The sequence below is a fragment of the Mchenga conophoros genome, linkage group LG15 (assembly GCF_057382185.1).
Source record: "Mchenga conophoros isolate Kocher_MC1m ecotype Shallow Benthic linkage group LG15, M_conophoros_male_GT1.1, whole genome shotgun sequence".
NCBI classification, from domain to species: Eukaryota; Metazoa; Chordata; class Actinopteri; order Cichliformes; family Cichlidae; genus Mchenga; species Mchenga conophoros.
In genome coordinates this window covers 30,330,386-30,357,160 of record NC_140540.1, presented here as the reverse complement: position 1 = coordinate 30,357,160, position 26,775 = coordinate 30,330,386, and the positions used below count along the sequence as shown (strand labels likewise).

The 26,775-nt window shown below is 40.5% G+C and overlaps 1 protein-coding gene across 1 annotated transcript in view; it reads left to right on the top strand.

Annotated features, from left to right (window-relative positions):
• Nucleotides 1–1,797: 1,797 nt before the first annotated feature.
• The window catches only part of enah (ENAH actin regulator), a 144,709-nt gene continuing 119,731 nt past the window's right edge, over nucleotides 1,798–26,775 (top strand). The window contains exon 1 of the mRNA XM_085248258.1: nucleotides 1,798–2,232. Within this exon, the coding sequence (XP_085104384.1) occupies nucleotides 2,228–2,232 (5 nt within the window). The 5' untranslated portion in view covers nucleotides 1,798–2,227. The remainder of the gene's footprint in view (nucleotides 2,233–26,775) is intronic.

Genomic DNA, 26,775 nt, shown 5'->3' with positions numbered 1-26,775 from the left:
TGTAACATTATGTTACAGATTTTACACATTTAAGAAATAGCACTAATATATATATATATACATATATATATATATATATATATATATATATATATATATATATATATATATATATATATATATATATATATAAATTGCCCACTCGCCCCTGTAGGTGGTCAATCCTTCAAGCTGGCAGAGGGGGTGTTCGCCCAGGGCACCGAACAGCCTAGGACCGCCACTGAGTATTGTTGAACAATTAAATATTTTGGGTGCAGTGTAGTTTTTGCATACAGGTATAACAGAATTGCTTTAGTTTAAAAGAAAACACAAAAGCTTGACTATGACCTTATACAAAATGCAGCAAGATGTTAAAAAAACTGTTTTATTGATTAAAAAATACACTATATCGGATTCATATCGGTATTGGCAGATATCCAAATGTATGATATCGGTATCGGTATTGGACATAAAAAAGTGGTATCGTGCCATCTGTAGTTTAAACCACTCAGACTGTGACCAAACATGATTCTGTGGTTTGATTAAACTTTGTGGCCTCAGTTCTAAATATTATGTCTGAAGGGAAACCAGGCAGAGCTTATGACCTACTCAATATCATCCCTACAATGAAGTATGGTGGCATCATGGTGTCTGGCTATTTTTCAGCAGAAGGGACTGGAGACTAATTAGGGTTTAGGGAAAGCTGAAAGTAGAAAAGTACAGAGACATCCTCAGTGAAAACCTGTTCCACATGTGGAACAGGTTTTCACTGAGGATGTCTCTGTGACAATTACTTGAAGGTTCACTTTCCAACATGACAATGACAACACAGGAGTGGCTTAGGGACAACTCTACGGATGTCCTAGAGTAGCCCAGTTACTGACCTGAACTCTATTGAACATCTCTGTAGAAACCTGACAATGCCGACTTTCATCATCCAACCTGACAAAACAAACAATAAGAAGAAAAAAGTTGGGAAATAAATGTACAATGGTTGTTGCTTGTTTACTTTACTACTGTTTTCAGTTAGACTGACTAACATAATTACATAATTAAGACTTACATGTTAGTTATCAAGGGCATGAGTAAAATGTTGTGAATGTGTGTAAATCATAATGAAATCCATTTGAACTATTGTCTATAAGTGTGGAAATTAAGATAAAGAACAACGGAGTGTTATTAAAGACATAACCAACTCCTTACAGGAACCAGTCAACGCAGAAACACTGAAAAAGTTATCCACCTCAGTTGTCAAGGGCAACCTGTACGTGCGACGTCTGACAAGCTGCGTAAATTGCTGCATTCAGGTACAGTGCGACATAACCAACTTATGCCGGCTCGCATGAAAAAAAGGCAGCAAGCCGGGTGCTGTTGCCTGAGTTATGTTTCGAACTAAATTAGCCTTCTGTTGTGTTTTTCCAAAATAAGCTTCATTTTATAAAAGGTACAATACATGAAGAAACCTGGACCAGTCCTAGATTGAAATGCATTAGAGGTTTCCACGACAGCAAAGTTGGTGGTAGAACACATAACTTGCAAGTGAAGAAAGGTTATTAAAACGTTATTTTGGGGCAAACATTTTAAACAGTTTTATTACATACGTGCTGATGCTAGACATGCCGATTTTTGTCCATGATGTAACCATTTAAATCAAAGTTCGTTTAGAAAAACTGCCCCAATAAGTGCCTGAAGGAGTTTCAAGACGAAAGGCAATACTTTTCTGTAGACACACCTGGCGCTGGTAAAATTCATTTTTTGTTTGTTTGTTTTAGGGAAGGGGGCATATTTATTCCCGAGAAACTTCAGAGTAGGAGTTTACAGCGGGTCCTTAAACGCAGCACATGTTGCGGCCAGCAGCCAGCGGCAGCAGACCGGTATCCGAGCGGCACAGCGCCGCATCACATAGAGCTGAGTGCGTCAGAAACAGCCGAGAAACGCTGCGATTCTCCGCTTTAGTTCCCAGTGATTCAGTGCCAGCAGCGGAGCGGCGATGCTCTAGAACATGTAGGAGTCGACTGTTTCTTTTTAAGCCACCATTTTCTTTTTTCTTTTCCTTTTTTGTACTTTTATCGGATAGCCCGCAAACTGTGAAACATCTTGTCACGCCGTCGTCGGGAGTCCCCATTCATCTTAGGTCGCTTGTATCGTTGAACCGAGCAGCGAACTTTGGTGAAAACTACACAGCAACTCAGCCGTCGTCGTTATTCGAAAGACTCTGTGACATATTTGGCCTGACACCACTTTCACCATGAGGTAGGAAGCCCCTGTCTTCATTCTGAAATAGTGTGAGAGGAGTGAGTGTTTTTTTTTTTTTTTTTTTGGGGGGGGGGAGAGATGAAACAATGAAAACTACAAAATTACGCCAACTTTGCTTCCATAACGGCTTGTATCGAGTAACCGGTGCGCGCCTGCTTGCAGTGCCGTGTTCGCCTTATTAGAGGGTGTTTGTTTGTGGTCAGGTTTTATTAACGCCAGCAGGCGCGCTCAGTTGAATCTGAATTTGTGCTGCATTTGTGGACGTGCATGGGTTTGGAATGGCGCTCGCTTATTCCTCCTGCTGCTGCTACTCCCACTCTGCATGAGAGAGGATTATCTTTCAGCGGTGCTGCTGATGGGGTGGCATTTATTTGATGCCACATCATGATTGTCACACACGCGCAGAGAAGCACACAGAGAATGGCTGGTAAATAAACGCTAGCTCCATAGACACCCAGCCTGAGCGAGTCTGGTGGCAGATGGCGAAGACATATGATAGCTGCTTAAACACATAGTGCAGTTCTGACATGTGTCATGAACTCGGGAGGACACGGGTTTGACAATGTTCGTGCAGCATGTTGGATGTACCACCTGACAAAACCATCATAGCTTACCATGTGTGGCTGTTATGTAGCGTGGATGAAGTCTCTGTTTTCCATTAAAACATGATATCTTCTGAAGGGAAAGCCTATTCGTGCAGATACTTTGAACGGCTGCTTATTCTATGGAGGTCTGTTTTTGTCCAAATTATTTTCGGATATCTATTGTGCAAATTGTATTTGCATCCTTTCAACTTTACTTCACTTATGGCAAAACACTTTTTGACAAGCAGGTTGTGCTTGATGGTGTCTCTTTTGACACAAACATGTGTCAGTGCTTGTTTAATGTGGAGGGAAGACCCATCCCACACTGTGGTGTTTGGTGGTGACATAACAACGTGGGCTTTTGTGTAAGGAAAAAAGGGGAATGTTGAATGATGTACAACATAGAAACAGATGGTAAGAAATCTTTTAAACCCATAGAGGAAAAAGTTGAATGAATTCTGTTAGTAGTGCTGTGATGTGGTGACCACAGTGATATTCAGTGACAGCAAAATAATCGCTGACGAGTCTCAAGTTAAATGTTTCTCAACTCCAAGGTGAGCATCTGAAGTGACTAGAAATTACTATTACTAATGATAGAATCAGATGAAAATGGGCTCTAGTTTTGTCTCATTCATTTGGCAATAAAAACACTGCTTATGTTTGGAGAAGGGAGTAACTTACAACACGGTGGTGGGACTATTATGCTGTGGGAACGCTTCAGTGTGTTTGGAACTGGGAATCTCATCTAGAAGGAAATATGAATAAAGAAGGACATGTGAAGATTTTAAAAGAGAACCTCAAGCAGTCAGGAGCAAAAGTGGGTCTAGATTATCGCTTTAGTCAGAGAAATGACCCAAAACATACGCAACTTCTTGTGAAGAACCATCATCCGTAGTGAGTGTCCACATGAACAAAATTTCAGCCTCATATAGAGCTGAGTGTGGGAGTGAAAATGAATGCTGTGTTACTTTACTCTTTCTGGGGGTCATGATGTACAATGCATTTCTTGTGGCCTTATTTTCCACGATTTGGTGTAACATTGTTGCACAAGCCTTGAGGTTCCTGAAATGCCTCCTGCATGAGCAGCCACACTGTAATGTTACCACCAAAGTGTCAAGGTCTAGCACTGGCCTTGTTTAGATACATCATGCATGAAAGCTGTATTCTTTTTATTTTATTTTTTTTGTATTTTAAAATTTTTTTTTCTTCAGTTCATGTAGAGCTGCCATCTCCACAGGAATGTGTCCAGAAGAAGTGTTGGATTTACTTGATTCTGTTTGACATGGCTAACATAGCACGGCAATGTTTGTCAGACATTTCCTGTTGCGTGTTTCATTTGTGATGCTCACATTCATCCAGACAAAGCTCAGTGTCAAAACCGCTTCTGTGGACATTTGAGATCTTTATTTTACTGTGTGTGTGTGTGTGTGTGTGTGTTAAGAAGTGAGACATGCAGTGTGCAGGAGGCCTGCCTCTTTAAAGAAAACCCTTAATTGAAGCCAGCTGTTGGAATCTCTCTGTAGGCCAAACTGTGGTTAACAATAGTTTTGGTTGTTTCAAAGAGCCGCATGTTGCGTCCGTGTCCCAGAATGGAAACCGCTAACTTCTCATGTCTCTCATTTTCCCATCCTCTTCCTCATATTTCTTAACAACTCCCTCATTAGTTGTTTTTAGTCTCTTATGAGCCCCTGAGCATGTCTTTTAAAGTACAAGGAGGAGCGCTGAAAATGAACATCACCAAACTGCAGATAGCAACAGAGAGAAATAAAGACTGATGTAATTTTTAACACAAGTTGTTTTCAGAGGCAGAAATCTTGTTTAGAAGGAATGTATTTGTGTGTCTGTGTCATAGAACAGGTGTGTGGACGAGTGGCTGCCCCAGCTGCTTGCAGCTGACTCATGCAGGACACTTGTGTGGATCTGTTGTTGTTGGTTTGTTTTTTTGTTTTTTGTTTTTTTTTGTCCTTTCCTTGTCCCCCATGTGCCACATGGCTGTGACCACATGAACACCCCAAAGTTATTATCCCATTGAGTATTCAGTACATGCTCCTGGAGGTGAGTATTAGCAAGCCATTTTCAAAATTATCTCCAGCAAAGCGCTGTTCAATTTGTTCCAATCATCACAGCAAAGAAGGCAGTTTGATTATTTAACTCACAGCTGGGCGAAGGTGACGGTGGGTGGATGAGTTGACATTTATTTTTGCGCTAGCCACGTTGAAGGGTTCCCCACCCCCCCATTATATTTAAATTTACAATAAGATATAAACCTTTACAATATATATATTTTTTTAGATGACTAAACTTTTTTTTCTTTCTTTCATAAAACATTTTTGCTTTTAAAATGGTAACTGCTACTTTGCAGAGGCCAAGGAGACTTACTGAAAAACCCAAACTACTGACTGTCAATAAAGAAGTGAAAACAGCAAAGTCTGGAAATGCAGTAGTGCCTTGAACCTGCATTCTTTCCAACAGCCATCCAGGGGCTACTCTTGTGGTTGCAAAATGTAGTGAGATTGTGTAAAAGTATGAGTGTGCAGTGTTCTTGGTTTCTCAGTCACATTCATCCTTTGCTTTTGATACCAAGGTTTAAAAACGGTGAAACTCAAGTCTTCAGAACATCAGTCCACAAACTGATTATATGGCTTTAGCAATCTTTTATATAGTGTCAATAACTCAGATATACAATATTAGCTTTTTAAAATTACAATACAATTTTATTTATTTAGCACGTTTAAAACCAGGGGATACACCAAAGTGCTTCACAGTAAAAATAACGGTAAATGATTACACTGAACAGTAAGTCATTAAAACAAGGTAAAATAGAGAAAGTAGAGAAAAGAAACAAAAAGCATTAGTAAGTAGAGAAAGGGAGAGATCATGATTATCCAGAGAAATGAGTAGCGATACAGCAATTAATGAGGTGAGAATTAGCAAATTAGAAAAGCCAGGTTGAATAGGTAAGTTTTCAAGTGTGCTTTAAAGGATTGAATGGAGTCAGAGGCACAAATGGTAGCAGGAAGACTATTCCAGAGGCAAAAGCACGATCACCCCTAGTCTTCAGACGGTGCCTGGGCTGGGCCAGAAGTAACTGACCGGAAGATCGTAAAGAACGGCTGGGAGTACAGAGACTGAGGAGGTCGGTGAGATAGTCAGGGGCTATCTCACAGACCTTTGGTGAGATAGCATTTGAAAGTAAGCAGCAGAACTTTAAAATCAATACAAAATTTAATAGGCAGCCAATGTAAGTCAAACTTTCTAAATTTGCAGTTTAAAAAAAAAATACAATGAAAAGGTTATGTGAGTGGTTTGGTTTGTCTGTTTTGTTAGTAGAACTTCTCAGAAAGGTGGGGAAATATAATTCCAGTTTAACCATAGGTGAGGTTAGGCCCAGTTTACAAGTGATAAACTTCAGCTAAACGGATTTCGGAATTATTTGAAGGATTCTTTACTGTTGCAAAATTGGGCATTTTGCGTCAGAACTTACCCAGTTTGATATCAATTAGTTACAAAATAAACAAAAAAAAGGATTGAGAGATGGTATTGATGACGTTAAAACGCCTATTGATTGTTTCACATCTATGTGTATTGCTAGATCCAAGAACTTAGTTTATGAGTTCTTAGTGAGGTGCGTGTGTGAATGCTGGATGTTTAGCAACATGGCCTCATCCTGACTCTTAAGGTAAAAGGTACCTGGTGAATGGTCCTTCTTAAACCATTAGGAGGAGACTTTATATAATGCTTGTCAGCTTATTCTTCCATGTTCTGTCAGGGCACACATACCACCGATGCCAGCTTATCTCTGGCTGTTTGATAAGCAGCACTGTAAGGGCGATGGGGGGCTGTGAGGCGTCACAGTAATAGTTCTTGACAACTGCTGAAGGGCCACGTGCCTCTGAGGCACTACAGGTTCACGCCACAGATGAATGGCAGGAGCTGAGGTCAGACTCCATGCAGCTTGGAACATTTTAATGTAAGTGTTGCACTGGAGGAACTGTTTATGAAGAGAAAAACACCCCCAGTCCCTCATGAGTTGAAGCTGGACTGCAGCCAGCTATGGTATCTACTCCAAATGAGATATTAATGAGGTCATCCTAAGGCTAATTTGAAATTGGAATAAATGCAATACACTTTACGTTGACTTAAAAGACTGAAGACACAGTCACTGATTCTGGTCTCTTCTTTGGGTTTATCGTATCTCAGAGTGACAGAGTCAGGGATCCTTTCCTCGTCTTTACAGGTCAGATTAATAGATTTTCTGACAATAATATTACAAGAAGTCTAAGGAGCTTGGAAAGAAAAGCGTCTGGACTTCTTTAAGTTGTTGTCAGTTGTCTTAAAGAAGTCCAGACGCTTTTCTTTCCAAGCTCCTTAGACTACGATGACCTGGATGACTGAGAACCTTCACAGACAATATTACAAGAACTGTGATTTGATTACTTAATGGACACATAATGGCATCGCTCTCTGTTAATTTCAGCGTAGCAGTCTTTGTCCACAAATCCCAGGGATTCAGCCCCCCCTGTCTGTGCCCTATCGTAGAAATAAATGTGACCTCTAAAGGAAAGTGAGGAATTGGTAGCAAGCTCTGGAGGCACATTTGGCCTTATTCCCCTCTAATACACAAGCTGATCGCAACCTGGTTTTCAAAGTTGGAATTTTTCAAAGGCCTTGTCCAGACTGGAAATACAATGGTGTGTCTGTGTCTTTTTTTTTTATGAACTTTTTGAACAGGCCATTAACTTTATAAATCATCGGGATTGCTATTCCTGTATTATGGTTTCCATGTAAATGCAAGGACTGGTCCAAGTTTTCCACCAGATGCAGAGTGAGGGCTGCAGAGCTGCTGATGTGACCTTGTGTTATTGTGATACCTGAATTGTCATATATTTTATATTCCTATAAAATGTTAGAAATTATTATAAACAGACCAATCAACTGGAAGAGTATAAGAGTATAATCTGACTATAAAACCGAATGTATAATGTTGTCTGTTTATTGATGGGGGTGAATTGAACTATAAAATGGGACAGGAGAATAAAGGTGTTGTGCCAGAACGATTTGCTTTTGAAGTTTTTGGGGAAGATTTTGATCTCCTGGCAGCTTGCCATCATCTGCCCCTCATGCTTTCTCTCTCCCCTTCACCTCTTTCTGCAGTTGCTGTCAGCCAGTCCATCCTTAATCTCACATTCTCATTTCTCTTCCAATCTGCTCCAAAAAGGCCCGCTTTGCAGTCCTCTCTGAGCCAGGACCCCCCCCCCCCAAAGTTTTCATCCCTTTGACGTTCCAGACGAGTTTCATCCCTCAGGTCTTATGTTTCGGCCGTCTACTGGATGGCTGTTTACTGAGGTAAAGTCAACCAGAGGAGCAAAGTAATCATACCGTGGATTTGTGGCTGACACAGGGCCAGCTCTCCCAGGATTACTGCTGATTCACTACAGTAAAAGATGTGACATGGAGCTCTTAGTATTAAGTCACCATAGGTAACATATTGCTTTACTTGGATATATATTAGGGTATTTTTAAGGTTGTGACAGACAGAAAAGACCAATTAATGTCTTTACCATAACCACAGCCTGCTGCTTCTGAAAGTTAAGTGCCTTGCTCAAGGGTGTCTCAACAGTAATTTATAAGGAGAGAATTACTCATTCATTTTTATTCATACTTCGTCCTTGCTGACCTCGTGATTCACATCATTGGCCTCCTGCTTAGAAGCTCCCTTCTCTAATCTGTAAGCTACCACCAGCCATCACGTCCTTGGTGTTTTTCTTCCTGCTGAATGATACTTGTGTTTAACTCTGTGCCTTTTCCCTGTATTTTTCTGATGAGTCACTCCATGGACACTCAGGATATTACAGACCAGACTGAGAAATGATCTCCTTTTTCTCTTCAGTGGTAGTTTGCTGCTTTTATGATTAGTATTTTCAGGGATACTTTGTTCCTTTGAGAAGTGGCAGTAGACAAATAAAGCACTTAAAATGCATTTCTACTGATAAACATTTTAGCAATGGAGACAAAAATAGCAGTCACATACTACCCAGAGCTGAGCAGGTAAGAGATCTGGAAACAAAGGCTGCTGCAGGCAACTATTAACAATTCTTCAACAGGTTCATCTACAGAGACCTTAACTTCTCCTACCTTAGTTTAGAGCAGTGGTTGGGGAACTCCAGGCCTTGAGGGCCAGTTTCCTGCAGGTTTTAGATGTGTCCTTGATCCAACACAGCTGATTCAAATAGCTAAATTACCTCCTCAACATGTCTTGAAGTTCTCTAGATGCTTCGTAACGAACTAATCATTTGATTCAGTCGTGTTAACCTGGGGTGATATCTAAAACCTGCAGGACACCGGCCCTTGAGTTCATCACCCCCGGATTAGTTTTTGTAAAGACTGATGTGGATATTTGGTGATTTACAAACCCAATGTTGTACTGCATTGGGTAGTGCGCATGTGCCAACCAGCGTGCAGCCTGTTACAGTCGCTCCTGCTTTTCTCTTAGTTTAGCTCTTTTTTCTTACGTATTCTTTTTTTTTTTTTTCTGACTTGTATTTTCCTCCATTTTCTATCTCTTACTCAATCATGTGGATTGAGAGAGTTTTTGTTCTTCTGGTGGCCGTGGAACTCTTACTTTTATCAAGGAACGGGACCGCGGCACATCTCCTACACGCACGGACCGTTTACTCCAGAGATCAGCTGATCGCCCTGATGCCGGCCGGCTCGCTGGCCAGGCCCGCAGAAGTACCAGCTGAAATTTGGAGGAAAACACATCGGGGATGCAGAGGTCAGATTGCCTTTATTGTGATCTCGGGTGACTTCAACCATGTATCACTGGACAATACACTACCAACATTCAAACAATATGTGGACTGTCCCACCAGGGGAGAGAAAACTTTAGACTTACTGTATGCTAATGTCAAGGATGCATACAGCTCCTCCTCCCTCCCCCCACTTGGAAGGTCAGATCATAACCTGATTCACCTCACCCCCTGCTATGTGCCAATTGTGAGGAGGGAACCTGTGACCACCAGGACTGTCAGGAGGTGGTCAGAGGAGGCCTTAGCAGAACTACAGGGCTGTTTCGAGGTGACCGACTGGGAAACACTCTGTGAGCCTCACGCCGAGGACATCAATGGGCTTACTGAGTGTATCACAGGCTACATAACTTTCTGCACCGACTCCATTGTTCCAGCTCAGACTGTTCATTGTTACCCAAATAACAAGCCGTGGGTGACTAAGGACATCAAAGCCCTCCTCAACAACAAGAAGAGGGCTTTCAGAGGGGGCAACAAAGAGGAGGTGAGGAAGATCCAGGTGTTACTAAAGGACAAGATCAGAGAGGCTAAGGACAATTACAGGAGGAAGCTGGAGTGGAAACTCCAGCAGAACAGCATGAGAGAGGTGTGGAGGGGCATGAAGACCATCACTGGATTCAGGCCAACCAACAGCAGGGGAGCTGAGGGAGGTGAGAATAGAGCTAACGAGTTGAATCTGTTTTTCAATAGATTCGACACCACAGTGTCTGCTCCCACCCCCACAACCTCACCTGTAGTCAGCCTGGAATCCAGAGCCACACCACTGTGCCAGCCTCTCTCTTCACATGTTTCCTCCTGTGAGATTCCTGACACCCCTCCCCCACCCATCACCTTCACTCAATACCAGGTTGAGATGCAAATGAGGAGACTTCACTCAGGCAAGTCTGCTGGACCAGACGGAGTGAGTCCCCTTGTCCTCAAGACCTGTGCCCCCCAGCTGTGTGGAGTCTTTCATAAACTGTTTATGCTGAGTCACTCAGACTCACTGCAGAGGGTCCCGGTGATGTGGAAGACATCATGCCTCGTCCCTGTACCAAAGACGCCACGTCCCAGTGGCCCCCAGGATTACAGGCCCGTGGCACTGACCTCCCACATCATGAAGACCCTGGAAAGGCTCATCCTGGACCAGCTGCGACCCATAGTAAGACCACATCTGGATCCCCTTCAGTTCGCTTATCAGCCTCGTCTCGGAACTGAGGACGCCATCATCTACCTGCTCAATCGTGTCTACACCCATCTGGACCAGCTGGCGAGCACTGTGAGGGTCATGTTTTTTGACTTTTCCAGTGCTTTCAACACCATCAGGCCGACCCTCCTGGGTGATAAGTTAGCAGCGATGCAGGTGGATGCTTCTCTGGTGTCCTGGATTGTTGATTACCTGACAGGAAGACCACAATATGTACGTCTCCCACAGTGTGTGTCTGACAAGGTGATCAGCAACACAGGGGCACCACAGGGGACTGTCCTCTCACCCTTCCTCTTCACCCTCTACAGCACAGACTTCAGCCACTGCACAGAGACCTGCCATCTTCAGAAGTTTTCTGATGACTCTGCGGTGGTTGGATGCATCAGCAGGGATGATGAGACAGAGTACCGGGCTGTGGTCGACTCCTTTGTCACGTGGTGTGAGCAGAATCATCTGCAGCTCAACGTGGCAAAGACCAAGGAACTGATCGTGGACTTCAGGAAGACCAGGAAACATTTGACCCCTGTTTCAATCCAGGGGCTCAATGTTGACATTGTAGAGGACTATAAATACCTTGGAGTACACATTGACAATAAACTGGACTGGGCTAAAAACACCACAGCACTTTACAGGAAGGGCTCTATTTTTTGAGGCGACTGAGGTCCTTCAACATCTGCCAGAAAATGCTGAGGATTTTCTATGAGTCTGTTGTGGCCAGTGCGATCCTCTATGCTGTTGCATGCTGGGGGAGCAGGCTGAGGGTCGCAGATGCCAACAGACTTAATAAACTAATCCGTAAGGCCAGCAATGTTGTGGGGATGGAGCTGGACTCCCTCAAGGTGGTGTCGGAGAGGCGGATGCTGTCCAAGATAAAGACAATGTTGGATAACACCTCCCACCCACTCCATGACATGCTGGTCAGTCACAGGAGCTCGTTCAGTGAGAGACTGAGATTACCGAAAAGCACCACTGAACGACACAGGAAATCATTCCTGCCTGTGGCCATCTCCCTGTACAACGCATCCACTTAACACACTGTTTGCTACTACAGCTACACATGTTTCTTTTCCAACTATTTATTTATGAGTGACTTATGTATGTGTATATATATGTATATATTGTACTATTCTTAGTTAGCGTATTGTCTGTCTTGTCTTAATGTTGGTTTAAAATGGAGCACTGTAACAAAAAATAATTTCCCCCAGGGATCAATAAAGTATTCTGATTCTGATTCTGATTCTGATCCATCTCTCTATAGCTTAAATTTGTTATGTTTAGTTATTTATTTACTCATTTACAGTGGTCTCGGATCCAGCTGGTTATTTATGATATTCCAAATGTGTTTTGCCAACAGAAGTTTTAGTGTCCACCGGTTGATAAACTTTGCAACATAACACTTATAACTTATAGCTTGTAGCTAATATCGACTGATAATATACATACTAAGGAAAGGGTAAAAGCACAGTGCTGCAAAGCAAGAGCATATGTGTTGTAAGCGGATCAAAAAATGAGAGCTATATAAGGGGGGGGGGAAATGTGGGACTAGAGCTCAGTCAGCATGTTGAATGTCCAATTGATGAACTTTAAGCTAACTGATACTTGATATTATGGGGGATGGCAAAAATAAGATGCGTAAAAATATACAACAACATCAATGAAATAAAAAGGAAGAAGTCTAGCTCCTATAATAATGTTAATGTTTTATTTGCCATAGCTGTTCGCTGCTAGCTTATTGATAACTTTACACAGCTATTGTTCCTAGCGGGTAATTGCTAATAGTTAAGTAGCTAACATTAAAGTGTGGGCTGGCCAGATTAACACTTTTAACTGCTTAATACATCACTACTGTTGAAATGTGAAACTTTACTATGGTCTCTAGTTGCCAAGAAGCATTGAATTGGTTTTGGCATCCCATGGGGCCTCAATACTTTAGTATGATACCTGTCTGCTGCTTATCTACTAATGTCTATAGAAAGAAATGTAATCTTCTAGTGCTTCCTTTGTGTATTAGTTTGTAGTGCTAAACAAAAGTTTGTATAAAAGTATTGTTCCTAAGTACCTTCATCACAGGATCTCTCGAGGTCAATAGGTTGAAAACTATAGTGGCTGGAAAAAATTGGTGAAATTGAGATTTATTAATGCTTTCCCGAAATATTATGCAAATGCTAAGTTTCTAGCTTTTGAGTGTGAAACACTGGAATTATCTGACACTGTTTTTTGTTTTGTTTTGGGGGTTTTTGTACAATGAGTGATACCAGTCATAATTAAACCCGGTTTTGACATTTACCAAGAAGCGGCGTTACCCAAAGATAAATGCTGCTTGACATTTAACTGTGAAATGAGTAATGATTTGGTATAAAATACTTTTCTTCTCGTTAAATATGGAACATTTTGCATCCAGAAAGTGTATTTCTTTATCTTAAATATAGCTTTTGTAGTCTCCCCCTCGCCCCCCCCCCCCCCCCCCCCCCCGTGAAGTTACAGCAGTTGTTTCTTCACATTCAAGGCAAGGCAAGGCAAATTTATTTGTATAGCACAATTCAACAACAAGGTGATTCAAAGTTTACAGAGACATTAGAAACAAAAACAAATAAAAAGCATGATCACACATTGATTCCTGTTGTATCCTTTTTAAAGAAAAAAATTAAATTATCTGATAAGAAAAAAGACATTTTCTTCTATGTGATCACATCTCTGCAATGCTCAGCCTCTTTGTCTAAACAAATGGCAAAGAGCAAACTCCAGCTCCATGTTAAACTATGATGTCATTGCTGCTGTTGTGATTTGTTGTTTTTCACCAAAACCCCCCCACAAGAGGCTGCTTGGGCCTAATGCATGCATCCATGCGCCTTAATATGTTTCTGTTGCAGGTTTATTTTTAGTTACAAATGTGAGTGCGCTTACATGGTGACAACTGAGTGCTGCAGAGTTGGAGACTAAACAAAGTGTTGACGATTCTTTTTAAAATCTTTTTTATTTATTTAGGGGTTGTTTTTTTTTTTTCTTTTTTTTTTTTTTTTTTTGTAGCGTGGAGTTATTTGAGTTGCTCGGTGAATGAATCATTACAGCCTGTTTGTGTTTAAATGTGCTAGTGTATGACTGTGTATGTATGTCTGTAAGCATTTAAAGGAGTAACAATGAAGAAATGCGAGCATATCATGTAATTAGCCACCTGTAATTACTGTTGATGATGATGATCTGGTGTCCTGCTCAGTGATATTGGCCCAGGAATATTTTTAATGGCCTGTGGAGGAAGGACCCCCCCCCCCCCCCCCCCCAAGCTTTTAGTTTGGTAATATAAAAAAAATATAATTGTACATTATTCTATTATTTTTTAATATTATTACACTACAATTAAGCAATATAGTTTATTGATTTATATTGATCTAAATCTGTAAAATGTTACTACAGTCTTGATCTGGCCTAGTACACCCCATACCCCCCTTTAGACTCACCCCTGCTTGCTAGAAAGTGAGATGATATCCACCAGCCTTCAGCAAGCGGACTAATTTCAACACTGTTTTATTTTAAATTCTGTAGCTTTACTGTAGTACTTCCTGTGTAAAACAGCAGGGAGTGGAAGCTGATACAACGGTCTTTCTTTCTTCACGTTGGAGTTGTTGATCAGGCGCTTTTCCCCAGTAAATTTCGGGTTTGCTTTTAGTTACATGACTAGTGTTGAAGTTGATTAAAGGTAGAAAACAATATTAATGCCTACTTGAAGTTATAGACCGTCAGTACTTTTCTCATCTTGTGCATTTTCCATGGTTATACCTCTCTGACCTGTCTTCCCCGTGATGTTTGTGTAATTTATGTATGGTCGGAAGGGTAAGATAGCGCTGGCACGGCTGGCAGCTTTAACCCAATTTCCCTCGGGATGAATAAAGTATTATCAATCAATCAATCAATCAAAAGTGTTTGCTGAGCTCTGAATGCTTCACTTGGTGTGTGTCTGTGTGTGTCAGACAAGTTGTGTGCTTACTTTACCATCCTGTGAAATTTGTGAGCTTCTGCCATGGACATCATTGTCTGAGGGGGAAAAAGTACTGAGACTACAAAATAGGAGTTTGGTATGATCTGTCCAAAATTCTTCCACGGTGGCATACAGTTCGATCATAGCGCAAAGGAGTATCTGGTATAAACATAGCTTTGGATCCATTAGAGGGAGTGGGTGTCAAAAGATCATGTTGGTAACATAGCTAATTTTTTGCAATTTATAGAACGAAGTATATTTACTAAAGAAACACACAGGTAGCTGGAAATAATTGTTAAAATATGGACACCTGTGCACATACTTTTGGCATATGTTTCATCAGAGCATGTGAAAAGGGTTGACTGTGCAGGAGTGTTTGAGACAGTGTTAGTCAACAGTACGTGTCATTGCTCTGGCCAGCTGCATGCCCACGGTGTGCTCAACTGTGTGATTTGCCAACAGGAGGCCACGCTAGCCTGATGATCCACGACAGCTCATGAATGTGCTTTTCTACGCTCTGCACTGCCGACCTTTCACTTGTCCTCTCCCTCTCCTTCTTCTGAGATTATGCTTATGCCATTTCAGCTCTGCTGGTCAGCATGCAATGAGGAGTGACAGTGATGATGGTAGATGAGGTGAAGCAAATGTGACGCAGAAGCATTTTTGCCCCTGTTGGTTTAATTGCTTCACAGTGCAGGATCAGTTGGATGTTTCTGATCATTGTTTGGAGGATTAAAGGCCCTTTTGGACCTTGGAAATAAGTTTTATATAGGTTAAGCATAGCTGTCACTGAGATGTGATGTGTTTATTCTTTAACTATGTTTTGCATCTATTCGAATGATCTTAATATACAGTGTTGTCAATATGATCAATCAGTCCAGTGCTCTAAAAGGTCGGAGTTATGGTGAAAACGGAACAGGACAATTTAACTTAAAGTTAACGGCTGGCCTGCTGCCTTTATTTGTATGAACAGGTTTTCCAGCAGTGAGCCAACATGCACTGTCTGAGGACCTCGTGATCTGCTGATTTAAATCCAACGATCAGTCAGACTTGTACATGTGGTTATAAGCAGCACTGAGGTATAATTTGTCCTGCAGCCAACCTAACAGCTACAACAAAATGAAGTGTTGTATGAGCTCAAACAGTATGTCCTTAAATGGACTGATTCTTATATAGCACTTTTTTACTCTCCCGGAGTACTCAAAGCGCTCTATACAACATGCCACAATCACCCATTCACACAAGCACTTTTTCTAAGCTGTTAAGTGCGCCCTATCTAACATTCATACACATTCAGACTCCAATGGATGCATCGGAGAGCAACTTGGGGTTAGTACGCTGCCTAAGGATACTTGACACGTAGACTGGCTCCTCCAGTCTGTCAGCAGAGTCGAAGTGATGTAATCAGACTGTTGGTGTCTTCCAATTCCCTTCAATTGATCTTATCTCTTTTCACATCTCACACATATTTAACCCTGTTGGTTCAGTTTTGTTGTCTTTGAAGTCTTTCTGTATATCTTTCTCTCGTCCATCCATCCATTATGTTTTCTTCTTTTTTTCCCTTTTTTTTTTTTTTTAAAATGTGGGCAGATTTTTAATCAGATATGCACAGATCTGTACAACTCTCATTCTCTCCATTTGTGTTCTTAAGAGAAATAATTTTTCCACTGTGTTCTAGTTCTGGCATGGGATCTCATCCCAGTAGGACATGCCATAAACACCTCCTAGGAGGTGCCCAGGAGGCACACTAGTCAGATTCCCCAACCACCTTCGTGGGCTTCCTTTGCTACAGATCTAGTGAAATGAACAATGTTGTGTGATGTTTTTGAAATTGGTAATACAAAATTATAAAGCTTTTGATTAGCAAGTAAGGATTAATCAGGTTGGAGTTGGATAGCGTTGCTTTATTTGTGTGGAGTTTTTTTAGGAGCGTGCAGAGACTGAAGAAATATTTTTTTTTTTTTTTTTTTTGCATATGAAACTTACATCTCATGCCATCAGCTTGTCCTCGGTCACGGTTTCCTTCCACATAAAGCTTTGCAAAGATTGCATAAAAAGCGCTTGCAGGAACAAAAACATAATATTCCAGAAACACGCTTTGCCGATCCGATCAGCTGTTCGTAGCACTTCACACATTAAAACAGACGTCACTGCTAACTATCGCATTTCCGCCATTTCCTGCCTGAAACCGGAAGTGACGTCATTTTCGCGGAAAATGTAATTGTTGTTGTTTTTTTTTTTTTTTTTTACTTGTAGGCCTTAAAAGCCTATACTGGTCATGTTTGACTTTTCTGAATAGTTTCTGGGATGCTCTAATTGCACTGCTGGAAATAGTTTATTTTGATGCACCTGCTGTTTTCTTTGCAAATTTGCATCATAGGATTGTTTTTTTTTTTTTTCCTGCAGTATATAAAAATTGCTGCATCTCCAAAATAAAACTATGAAGACACCCAAAATAAATTTCCTGTTGTTGTAAACTATTTTTTGCAACTTTTTTGTATTTAAAGTTTTGAGGGATAAGCCTCTTAAATTTCTCCAAGTAGAAATATATGTAAAAACAAAATGATTTTCAATTTTTTTTTGGTAGTTTATTGCACTTTTTTGCAATTAATGTAGTTACTATGGACTTAATGCATACATATTATTAAAATATGGGCTATAACAGTTGTATTGATGTATAGCAACTTGAAATGCTCCCACAAATGGCACTACAACATGTAAAAAAATAATATAAGCTCTGGCGGACTTGGTCCTATAGTAGGTCTTAAAGGGTTAAATAAATATCGTCAAATAATCGAGATCTCAATTTCAGTGAAAATAATCGTGATTATCATTTTTGCCATAATCGAGCAGCCCTATCCTCCAGCACAACTGATGCTCTAAAGGAGCTGTGGATGTGGCTTGAGGCACCAAGTAGCAGGCTAGCTAGAAATCAATAATAAAACAGCAGTAGTGAATTTCCCTCTTCTCACATTTTCTCTCTGTGTAATTTGGCTGTCCTGACACCACAGAAATCCAGCAGAGTCAGACTGGAAAGAGATTAGAAATGAACGGATGGGTAAACTTGTAATTTTGTTCATTCTTCAGTAAGGAATAAACAAACCAAGGCACACATACTGATGATGGCTGAAGGGATTATTATTACTCCCCTGTGGTTGCTAACTCCTTGAACCCTCTGCTAGGACAGTATATGGATTTATCATACACACATCTTTTGTGTGACGCTCTGGGGACCTCCTAATGGGGGGTGGGGTTGTGTGTGTGTGTGTGTGTGTGTGTGTGTGTGTGTGTGTGTGTGTGTGTGTTCTCCTGTTGACTGTTTTGTGTAACCTGTCTGTGTGTTAATCCTTTTCCTACAGGCAGATTGACTATTTTCAGCAGATAATAGCATGACCTACATGCATAAAAGAACCCATACTGATTGTAGTTATGGTATTGCTTTATATTAAAGTATTAACTCCTCATCACTGTCAGAATTTTTACGGAATTAAAGTTGCTGACAGACTGTTTGTCAGTAAGTCAACTTAAATACTACTCCATGAACTAAGATCCTCTTCAGCTCCTTTTTATAGCTAATCGCATACAATTGCTTAAAGCTCAGAAAAAGCTCATCTATTGCTTTTAATTTTGAGTACTGTTGAAGGGGTTGCTCAATAAAAGTAATGAATTACTTTCCTTGTTTACTTTTGTAGTTAGCACGACACTCATAGTCTCTTGGATTAGCGCACACTCAGCTTGAACGTCACTGTGTGTCTGTGCACTGTGTGCCTGTGCACTGTGTGTATCATTACGTATAAAGATGCTAGCATGATGTTTTCATAGGTTTTTTGGAAAGGTTTGATGTGGTGGATCATTGCACAGTTTGACCTTACTGCTACTGTTTTTTTTTTTTTTTGTTTTTGTTTTTTAATAGTAGTAATCAGCACTGTTAAAATTTGAAGATCACTCTGATTGCTGTCCTGTCTCCCACAAAATGAAGTCAAGCATGTACATAAAAAGACTCGCTGCACACTGGAATGTGCATCCCTTTAAATTTGACTGCTGGTCACATGCAGACACTCCCGGCTCCGGTTGCCTAGGTAACCCTCTAATGTATTTACTACTACTTGGCATGCAGCTACAATTAATGATATCGCACACTCTGACTGGTGGTTTCCTCAAACACTTTGGTGGCAGCGGTTATTTCACCCATCGTTTCATGGAGTCGTAAAATTCCTTTCACTTTATATCACAACTTTAATATACCCTGTCACTGCAAATCACTTCCACTGTGGACACAGTTTTTTTTTTTTTTTTTGTTTTTTTTTTTCTATCCGCAAATCATGCAGATAATTGAAACATTGGAGATCAATTAACTTCAAATTTATGGAGTGCAATTAGTCACTAATAACAATCCTTCCACTGGGATGATTATTAGTAACTAATGCTTTATAGCACAGTTGGAGAGAAATGTAATATGATGATAGTAGTGCTTTACTTTGTAATTTAGTGATGCACTGGTCCAAAATTTGGACTTGATATGAGATAATCCTGACCAAAAAGCATGACTGGTGACAGTGGACTGATTTGTTCAGTTAAACTAAATGTTATTTATATTGTGCAATCTTTGTTGATTGGTTGACACGAAGGGGAAAAGAAGGGGAAAGAGAGATAAGACATCTCCTTATGCTCTCTCTATTGTTGAAGTGTAAGTGGTGGATTGTTGCAAAATTATTTGGAATGCACTACATACTTTAGTTTTTCTAAAGTTTTAGATTTTAACTGAAGTTTTAGCTCACTTGTAATTTTCTTATTGCACAATTAATTATTAAAAGTAATATTTGTCAATGCTTCTGTGTTTAATGTTTGTTTGCCTGTTATATTAACTTTTTCAAAATATATAAACTCGCATTCCCAAGTCTTGGATTACTGCCCCCTAGCCCAAATGGTTCTGTCATTAGAAGTGGTCGTCCAGGCAACACAAGAATACCGCCAAATTGACGCTCTTTGTTTGGCCCGTTGTGGCCTCACTACATCTTGAATGAACAGAAAGGGGGAAATAATAGTCACAGTTCCATGAAGATGGAGAGAAGGCAAAAGACAGGCGAGGGAGGAGCATAAGAACGTGACTTCTGAAACAGGTCATCCACATCTCAGCTAGGCCTCATTTGGCTTCCATAATGAAACGACCCCAGACAAACCTCTCCATCTTTGTTTCCCTGCACAATGCCTGTGCAGCAGGAGAGAATCATCTGACATATGAACTCCCAGCAGTCAGCTGTGTTCAACAGGCTGTACTGACACACACAGGGATAGTTTATCTGTCTACTGTGCTTCCAAGCACTGCAATATTAGCCAGCATTATTACGTATTGCATATCTGAGCTCATGAGATGGACAGTGTTCTCCTTTTCTTGCTTTGAGGGTAATTGTTGCCATGACCTTAATGGAGATTTATTTGATCTATTTGGCTAGACGTCTGTTGCACCTTCCAGAAAGTCTTAGTGCTGCTTTTAAGGACACGTTCTTGGACATGGTCAGGGCTACACTTCTTAGAAATCAAAGAGATACAAACAACATGTACAAAGGAACTTTTGGAGAGTAATGGGTAGGGCTGCACGATTAATCGTTAGAAAATCGCGATCTCGATTCATACTTATGTGCGATCTCATTTCCAAATGACAACGATTTAAAAAAAAAAAAAAAAAAAAAAAAAAGACGACAACGATTGTACCGCATTTTGATCCGGGACGTAATCTGCATGAAAACAAGCGCTCACTTATCCTGCTCAACAAATGACAAGGGCGGAGCCTCATGCCACGTGATACAGAAGCTGTGCCGTGTGATGCTAAAATTAGCAGGGAAAAAACAACTGAGAGCACGTCAGGGATGACGAGAAAGTGACAGGAGAAAATCCGTCCCGGTCAGCCACCCAAACATCAATAACGGGAACCTTATACAGCGCTTCCCTATACCCGTCGAACTCCCGCAGGCACAAAGAAATTACGGAGGCTATCACTTATCACCTGACCAAAGATATGGTTCCCATCAACACTGTGCAAAACGAGGGATTTAGGAAAATGATCAACACCCTAGACAAACGCTACACAGTGCCGTCCTGCAACTATTTTTCTATTGTTGCACTACCTGCTCTATACACGCAGCGTCGAGCAACGGTGGAGACGGAATTTCAAGCAGTACAACATTTTGCGGCAACAACAAAATGTGAGACATTTGTTGTTTTTATGTTTATTTATTGTTTTTATGTTCAGTTTCAACTGTTACGAAGTTGATGTGCAGTTAATAAGTGCAATAAATATTTATACTGGAAAAGAAAATCGTGAGAGAATCGTGATCTCAATTCTAAGCCAAAAAATCGTGATTCTCATTTTATGCAAAATCGTGCAGCCGTAGTAATGGGGCTTTATTACATGTATACAACACGCATGCATATTTCAAGTAAATGTCCTCAAAGATGAGCATATTAAATTTTGGGCACTTGGGTTGCAGGTTGTTCCTCATGAATTCCTTTCTTTTGTTTTGAAAATCACTACAAAGATGACACAACCTGGCTGATTTCATGTACCTCCTGCCACATGACCCACTAAACATATTAGTGGCTTATGGTTGAACTGACTGTCTCAGGTATAAGTGTGTAGCATTGTATATGTACTTTAATTCACTTTGGGTCCTTTTTGTGTGGTTGTGGTGACAAGCTAATAAAGCTTCTGAATCAGGCTGGGCGATTAATTCAAAATGAATCAAAACTAACACTCAAAGTCTCTAACTGACCTAATCTTGTTAATGTAGGTTATTTTATTATTCGTTTTAAAAGGCTGTTAACACTCCCTGAAGTTTGTTTAAATGGGAGATGGTCCAATGTACTGAGGGGATTGTCATTTTACTCTGCGCCTTCCACTCTGACATGGAAGCATCATGGAGAAAAAAACATAACACTAAGCCAACTGCACAAGTGAGAAGCACATTGACGGTGGCTTTGGCAGATTTATGTGCTATCTGCTGGCAGATTGAACAAAGTCAATTTTCACTTATTATACTAATGTTATTAGGAATAACCATGGTCGCGTGCCTTATATTAAATGGAGTTTTTCGCTGGCAATCTTTAAAAGTCATTAATTTGTCAAAGGGTGTTCATTCTTCCACCAATCAGCTGGTGTTGCTCTCAAAGGAGACCCACATGGTTATAGAGAACATTGTGTGCAGCACAGAGCAATCAACCTGCTGAGATCTTCAAATTCTCCTCCTTGTAGCAGCTACACCTCATCTTTTAAACGAAGCTCTTATTAAAATTTCAGAGGCCTCTGATGTAACTCATTTTCTGCTCGCTGACAGCTCAGTCGCACAGCTGCCATTTGAAAGCAGCCTGCTTATCACCTGTTGACATTTGAGAACACACACAAAGAGTCGGGGTTGTACTTTAACTATTCTAATTACTTTTCACATAGTTCAAGACCTTGAGGTTCTATTATTTATTATTTTTATTTATTTATTTTTTTGGTATAGCTGCTTTTTGGGAGGTAGCTGGAACTGGTTATTTTCCTGCACGCTGGTCAGTGTGTCTGGGGCAATGGCTCAAGGATTTCAGACAATGATCTTCACAGTTGACATTAGTTAGATCATAGGTGTCAAACTCTGGCCCGCGGGCCAAATTTGGCCCGCAGCCTAATTACATTTGGCCCGCGAAGCCATACCAAATTACTATTAGAGCTGGCCTACTGGTATTATACAGCTAATATATATATTGTTTAGTATTAAGCTTTGCTTGTTCCATATTCAGTTTTTCAGCAAAATGTGTTTGAGTCCATAAGAAAAGATTCATTCTTATATCTGGAGGAATAAATATATTTCAATAAATATTAACGTTAGCCCGCGACTTTGTTCCAGTTTTCAATTTTGGCCCACTGTGTATTTGAGTTTGACACCCCTGAGTTAGATGATACCAGATTACTGCTTTCTCCACTGTTAGAAGTAAGAATTCAGTCACAGGGTTTGGTTGGAATGATTTGTTTTGCTGACTTGTGGCTGGATTTTTATGCTCCAGTTTCCAGGTTTTAATACTTTAATGTGGTTAATGCACGCATACGTGCATGCTCTTAGTATGAGTGTGTTTGTTGTTTCTACACACCTTGGCTATTGGCCTATTATGTGACAAATCAGCAGGAGGCATGGCTAAGATGACAGCCAGGTGAGGTGGACTAGGCTTCATTCTGTTTTACCACAGCCGTGTCAGGGGCTCTCTGGCCTGCTCTTCTCTGCAAATCCTGACCTGTGCTGTATTTCAAGAAAAACTGTCATTTGATGTCGTGTGTGTGTGTGTGTGTGTGTGTGTGGTGTTTTTTTTTTTTTTTTTTTTTTTTTTCTTTATTTAGTTTCACCCTCCAGTGAACGCAGTGGTCCCTGCATGTGTGGGTTTTTTTGTTTTCTGGGTGACTGTGTGGACTTGTCCATGGACCATCGATGCACCAACTATGCATGTTCCTCGGGCAGTGGACTGCAAAGTATTATAACAGGAACAGCTACTCTACTGTCAACACCTGATACTTCTGCTGAGCTCAGAGTTAGCTACAGGGTGTTCAGTTTCAGGGGCACTTCAGTGGGCATGGCCCATCATTTCTTTTGTAAGAATTCAGCATCAGCTGAAGGTTGATCTCACACAAGTTCTCCTCCAGCGGTACTGTACACACTGAAATTAGTGAGGTAAATCCAATTGAGATAAGATGTGCTACGCAGTTAAATACCATTAACAAAGTACAGCTTGAATGACAGCTTTCCTTTAACAGTACACTCTGCTAATTGCACATGTCAAAATGGATTTATTAACCAGACAGTACTGTTGAGACTGAAACCGTTTATTAATGTCAGGCAGTAGAGGATCTTAGTACAAAAAAAAACCTCTTAAGTGACATCACCAGCATTTTGAGAGTACAAATGTGTAAGACACAGAGTGAAATACAAATAGTGGAACACAAATATGGGTGTTTACAGGTAAGGCAGTGATCTAGTGAAAGTACATTAGAATAACATTCTGAGCTGCTGAGGGACTTTTCTTTTGCCCGGCACAGCCAATGGTATTTTGACATAGGCTCTTATCACAGAAAATGTGATAAGAGCTTGTAGGAAATAAGATTATGATCCTGACACAGACGGCTATATGCACAGCCTTACCTTCATTAACTGGAATCATTGAAGTGAACCTCTTCACCACGTTTGTGCAGTTTGGAGCATTTTTATTGGAATTTTCTGACAAAATGGAGCTTGCTCTGTGGTGGGTTTTTTCCTTTCAGGGTTACTTGGCGCCGCCGCCACCACTACCACCACTGCTGCTACTACTAATACTGCAGTAAAACGCAAACACTAATGTTGAGGCTTTGAAAGAGTCCAGTACATAAAATAATTGGAAAACAAATGAAATAAAACTGCACCCAAAGCAGTAAATGATCTACTCTGGAATAATATATTTGGTACAGGGTTGTAGATTCCCGCTCTGCTTTTAGGTTAAATCTGATACTTTTTTTTGTTGTTGTTGCCATGGTTTTTACCCCTCTGCCATAAAAGGGTCATGGGTATTGTCGACACCCCATTGGGCGTGTGGACGTTGTGGATATGCAAGTTTGTGAATGCAACAACTCAAGAACATGGCGATGTAGGCGTTGGATCTAATTCAAATTCAAATTTTATTTGTCACGTACACAGTCATACACAGTACGGTATGTAGTGAAATGCTTGGACAACTGCTCGTGACCTAAAGAAAACAAAAAAGGAAAAGGCTATGAATAAGATAGGAAATAAATATGAAAAATTAAAAAGGGTAAATTTAACTAGGAAGGAATAAAATATAAATTAAGGTTAAAAATGAAATAACTGTACAACACAAATTAGAATGAAAGGTAAATTTAACTGGGAAAGAATAAGATAAAATATATAAATTAAAGTTGAAAATAAAATAACTGTACAACAAAATACACAATATAGAACTATATAAGAATGTATGAAGAAATATAAATAAATATATACACAATAACAGCAGCTGTACAAGTATTAACTGGAAATGAAGAATATAATGTCCAGTGTTGTGCAATCTTGGATCTTGATACCTTAGGTGCATCTATTATGAGGCTGGCGGGTCGTGCTGATGGCTGCCAGCATTTTTACATGTGGAAGAGCTGCCGGAGCCCCACCTATAGTAATAGTGGAGCGCTGGAGTATCTCTAGGAGCAGACGGCGGCTCTATTGGTCACGAATTATTTTGGAGCTTGTCGGGTTGTTGTTTTTTATTTTTTTTATTATTATTTTTTTATTTCATTTATCCTTCCTAGCTGTTAAGGCACTGCTATGCTGGCTAACATTTAGAGTTGGCATTCTTGGTATTACCCAGTATGTCATTAGGTTCTGTATTTTTATAAAAATTGAAGTAATTAGTGCAACAATTGTCTTTCTGTGTTATGTTTGCCCCCTTAAATAGATGAGAAAAATACCAAAACAGCTGGAACTGCACAGAATCCTAGTTCCATGTATTGTTTTCCTCTTGTCTGTGATGACATTAACAGATAAATTGTTGCTAAGCTGCTGGTTAATAATGCTTTTTAAAACATCTCAAATGTTTACTTTTATTACTGGATTTTATACCCAAGGAACCAAATGACCTTAATTAGATGAATGCCGTGGAATTTATTTTTTTTCAGCTTGTTTGCTGGGTCATGCCTGTGCAGATCACATTTCCATTGCTGCTGTATTATCAGTGTAAGTACTATATCCACACATGTAACCTCAGGCAGCAGATGTCACTGGTAGTAAAAACTGGAAGAGGCTTATGTGGCAGCCTGTAATGCCCCAGCCGTTCTAATGCCCAATACCCTACCCTGCCAGCCATCATGTGGGCGTGTGTGTTTCTGACTCTGTGTGTATTAGGTGTGGAGGCTGGTTGCTGACCCAGTCCAGGCTAGATGCTCTTCCTCTCACACTCACTGTGGGCCCTTTCTGTGTGTGAAAGTCTGCCAACTGTTAAAACATGTTTCCTTTGTGTGTGGACAACAGCACATGCAAAAAGCTGAAGCACTCGGAGACATCGGGGGAGCCTGTATGGTGGGATGCTGTGGGTGAAGAAAGCTGAGCGTCTTGATAGAAATGTGTGTGAGATGAGTAAAAACAGGTGGCTGCTCTGTTTGTCCATCTGCACCCTCTTCCATAGCAGCTGTCTGTCCTTTCCCCTCACCCACTCTGTGTGCATGTGATTTCTACTAGGGTCAGGGGTCACAAACTACAGTGTACAATTCAGCCAGTCTACACTAGTAACACTAATAAATATACTTTATCTTTGTTTGCGAGGCTGCTGGTATGAAGTGATGTGGTTTTGTGTTTTAATGTATATGTGGGCATTTTGAAATTGAGAACATATTTCATGTAGAGCTGCTATGTGGGATTGTAAGGTTTTCATCTTGGTATGTTAGTCAGTTGAAATGAAAAGTTCTAGAGAAATGCTAGAGTCTGAAGATGATCTTCTGTGTGACGTTAGACAGGGTAACGGAGCTCAGAGTCCAAAAGATGTGGGGAACAAGTCCTGGAAGGAATTGGGTCCGGCAGAAGTGTGATTTCACATAAACACAAAGCACAGTCAAATGGGTTAAAGATTATGTTGAACCCCCGTTAATACGATTGAAGAAGGCCCCCAGATTTGGACAAATTTAAAGTGAGTGTCAGCCAGACGAAAACTAACCTCTTCAACATACGAACATGCGGTCACCTCACATAGCCAAACCCTAAACAAGGGATGGTGATTTCCAGGCTCTAAGAAGTCTTTTAGCCACAATCATGCCAAACTTTAAGGCTTTCTGAAGATGATGTCGAAGTGCCAGTGAGGTTACGGAGCAGCCTATGACTGCAAGTATACTATGTGGCTTTAATTTTAAGTCATAAATCTGGTTAGATAGATATAGATTGTTAGGGAAAATATTCTAAAACACTTCTTCAGTAAAGACTCAGAGAAGAGAAACAC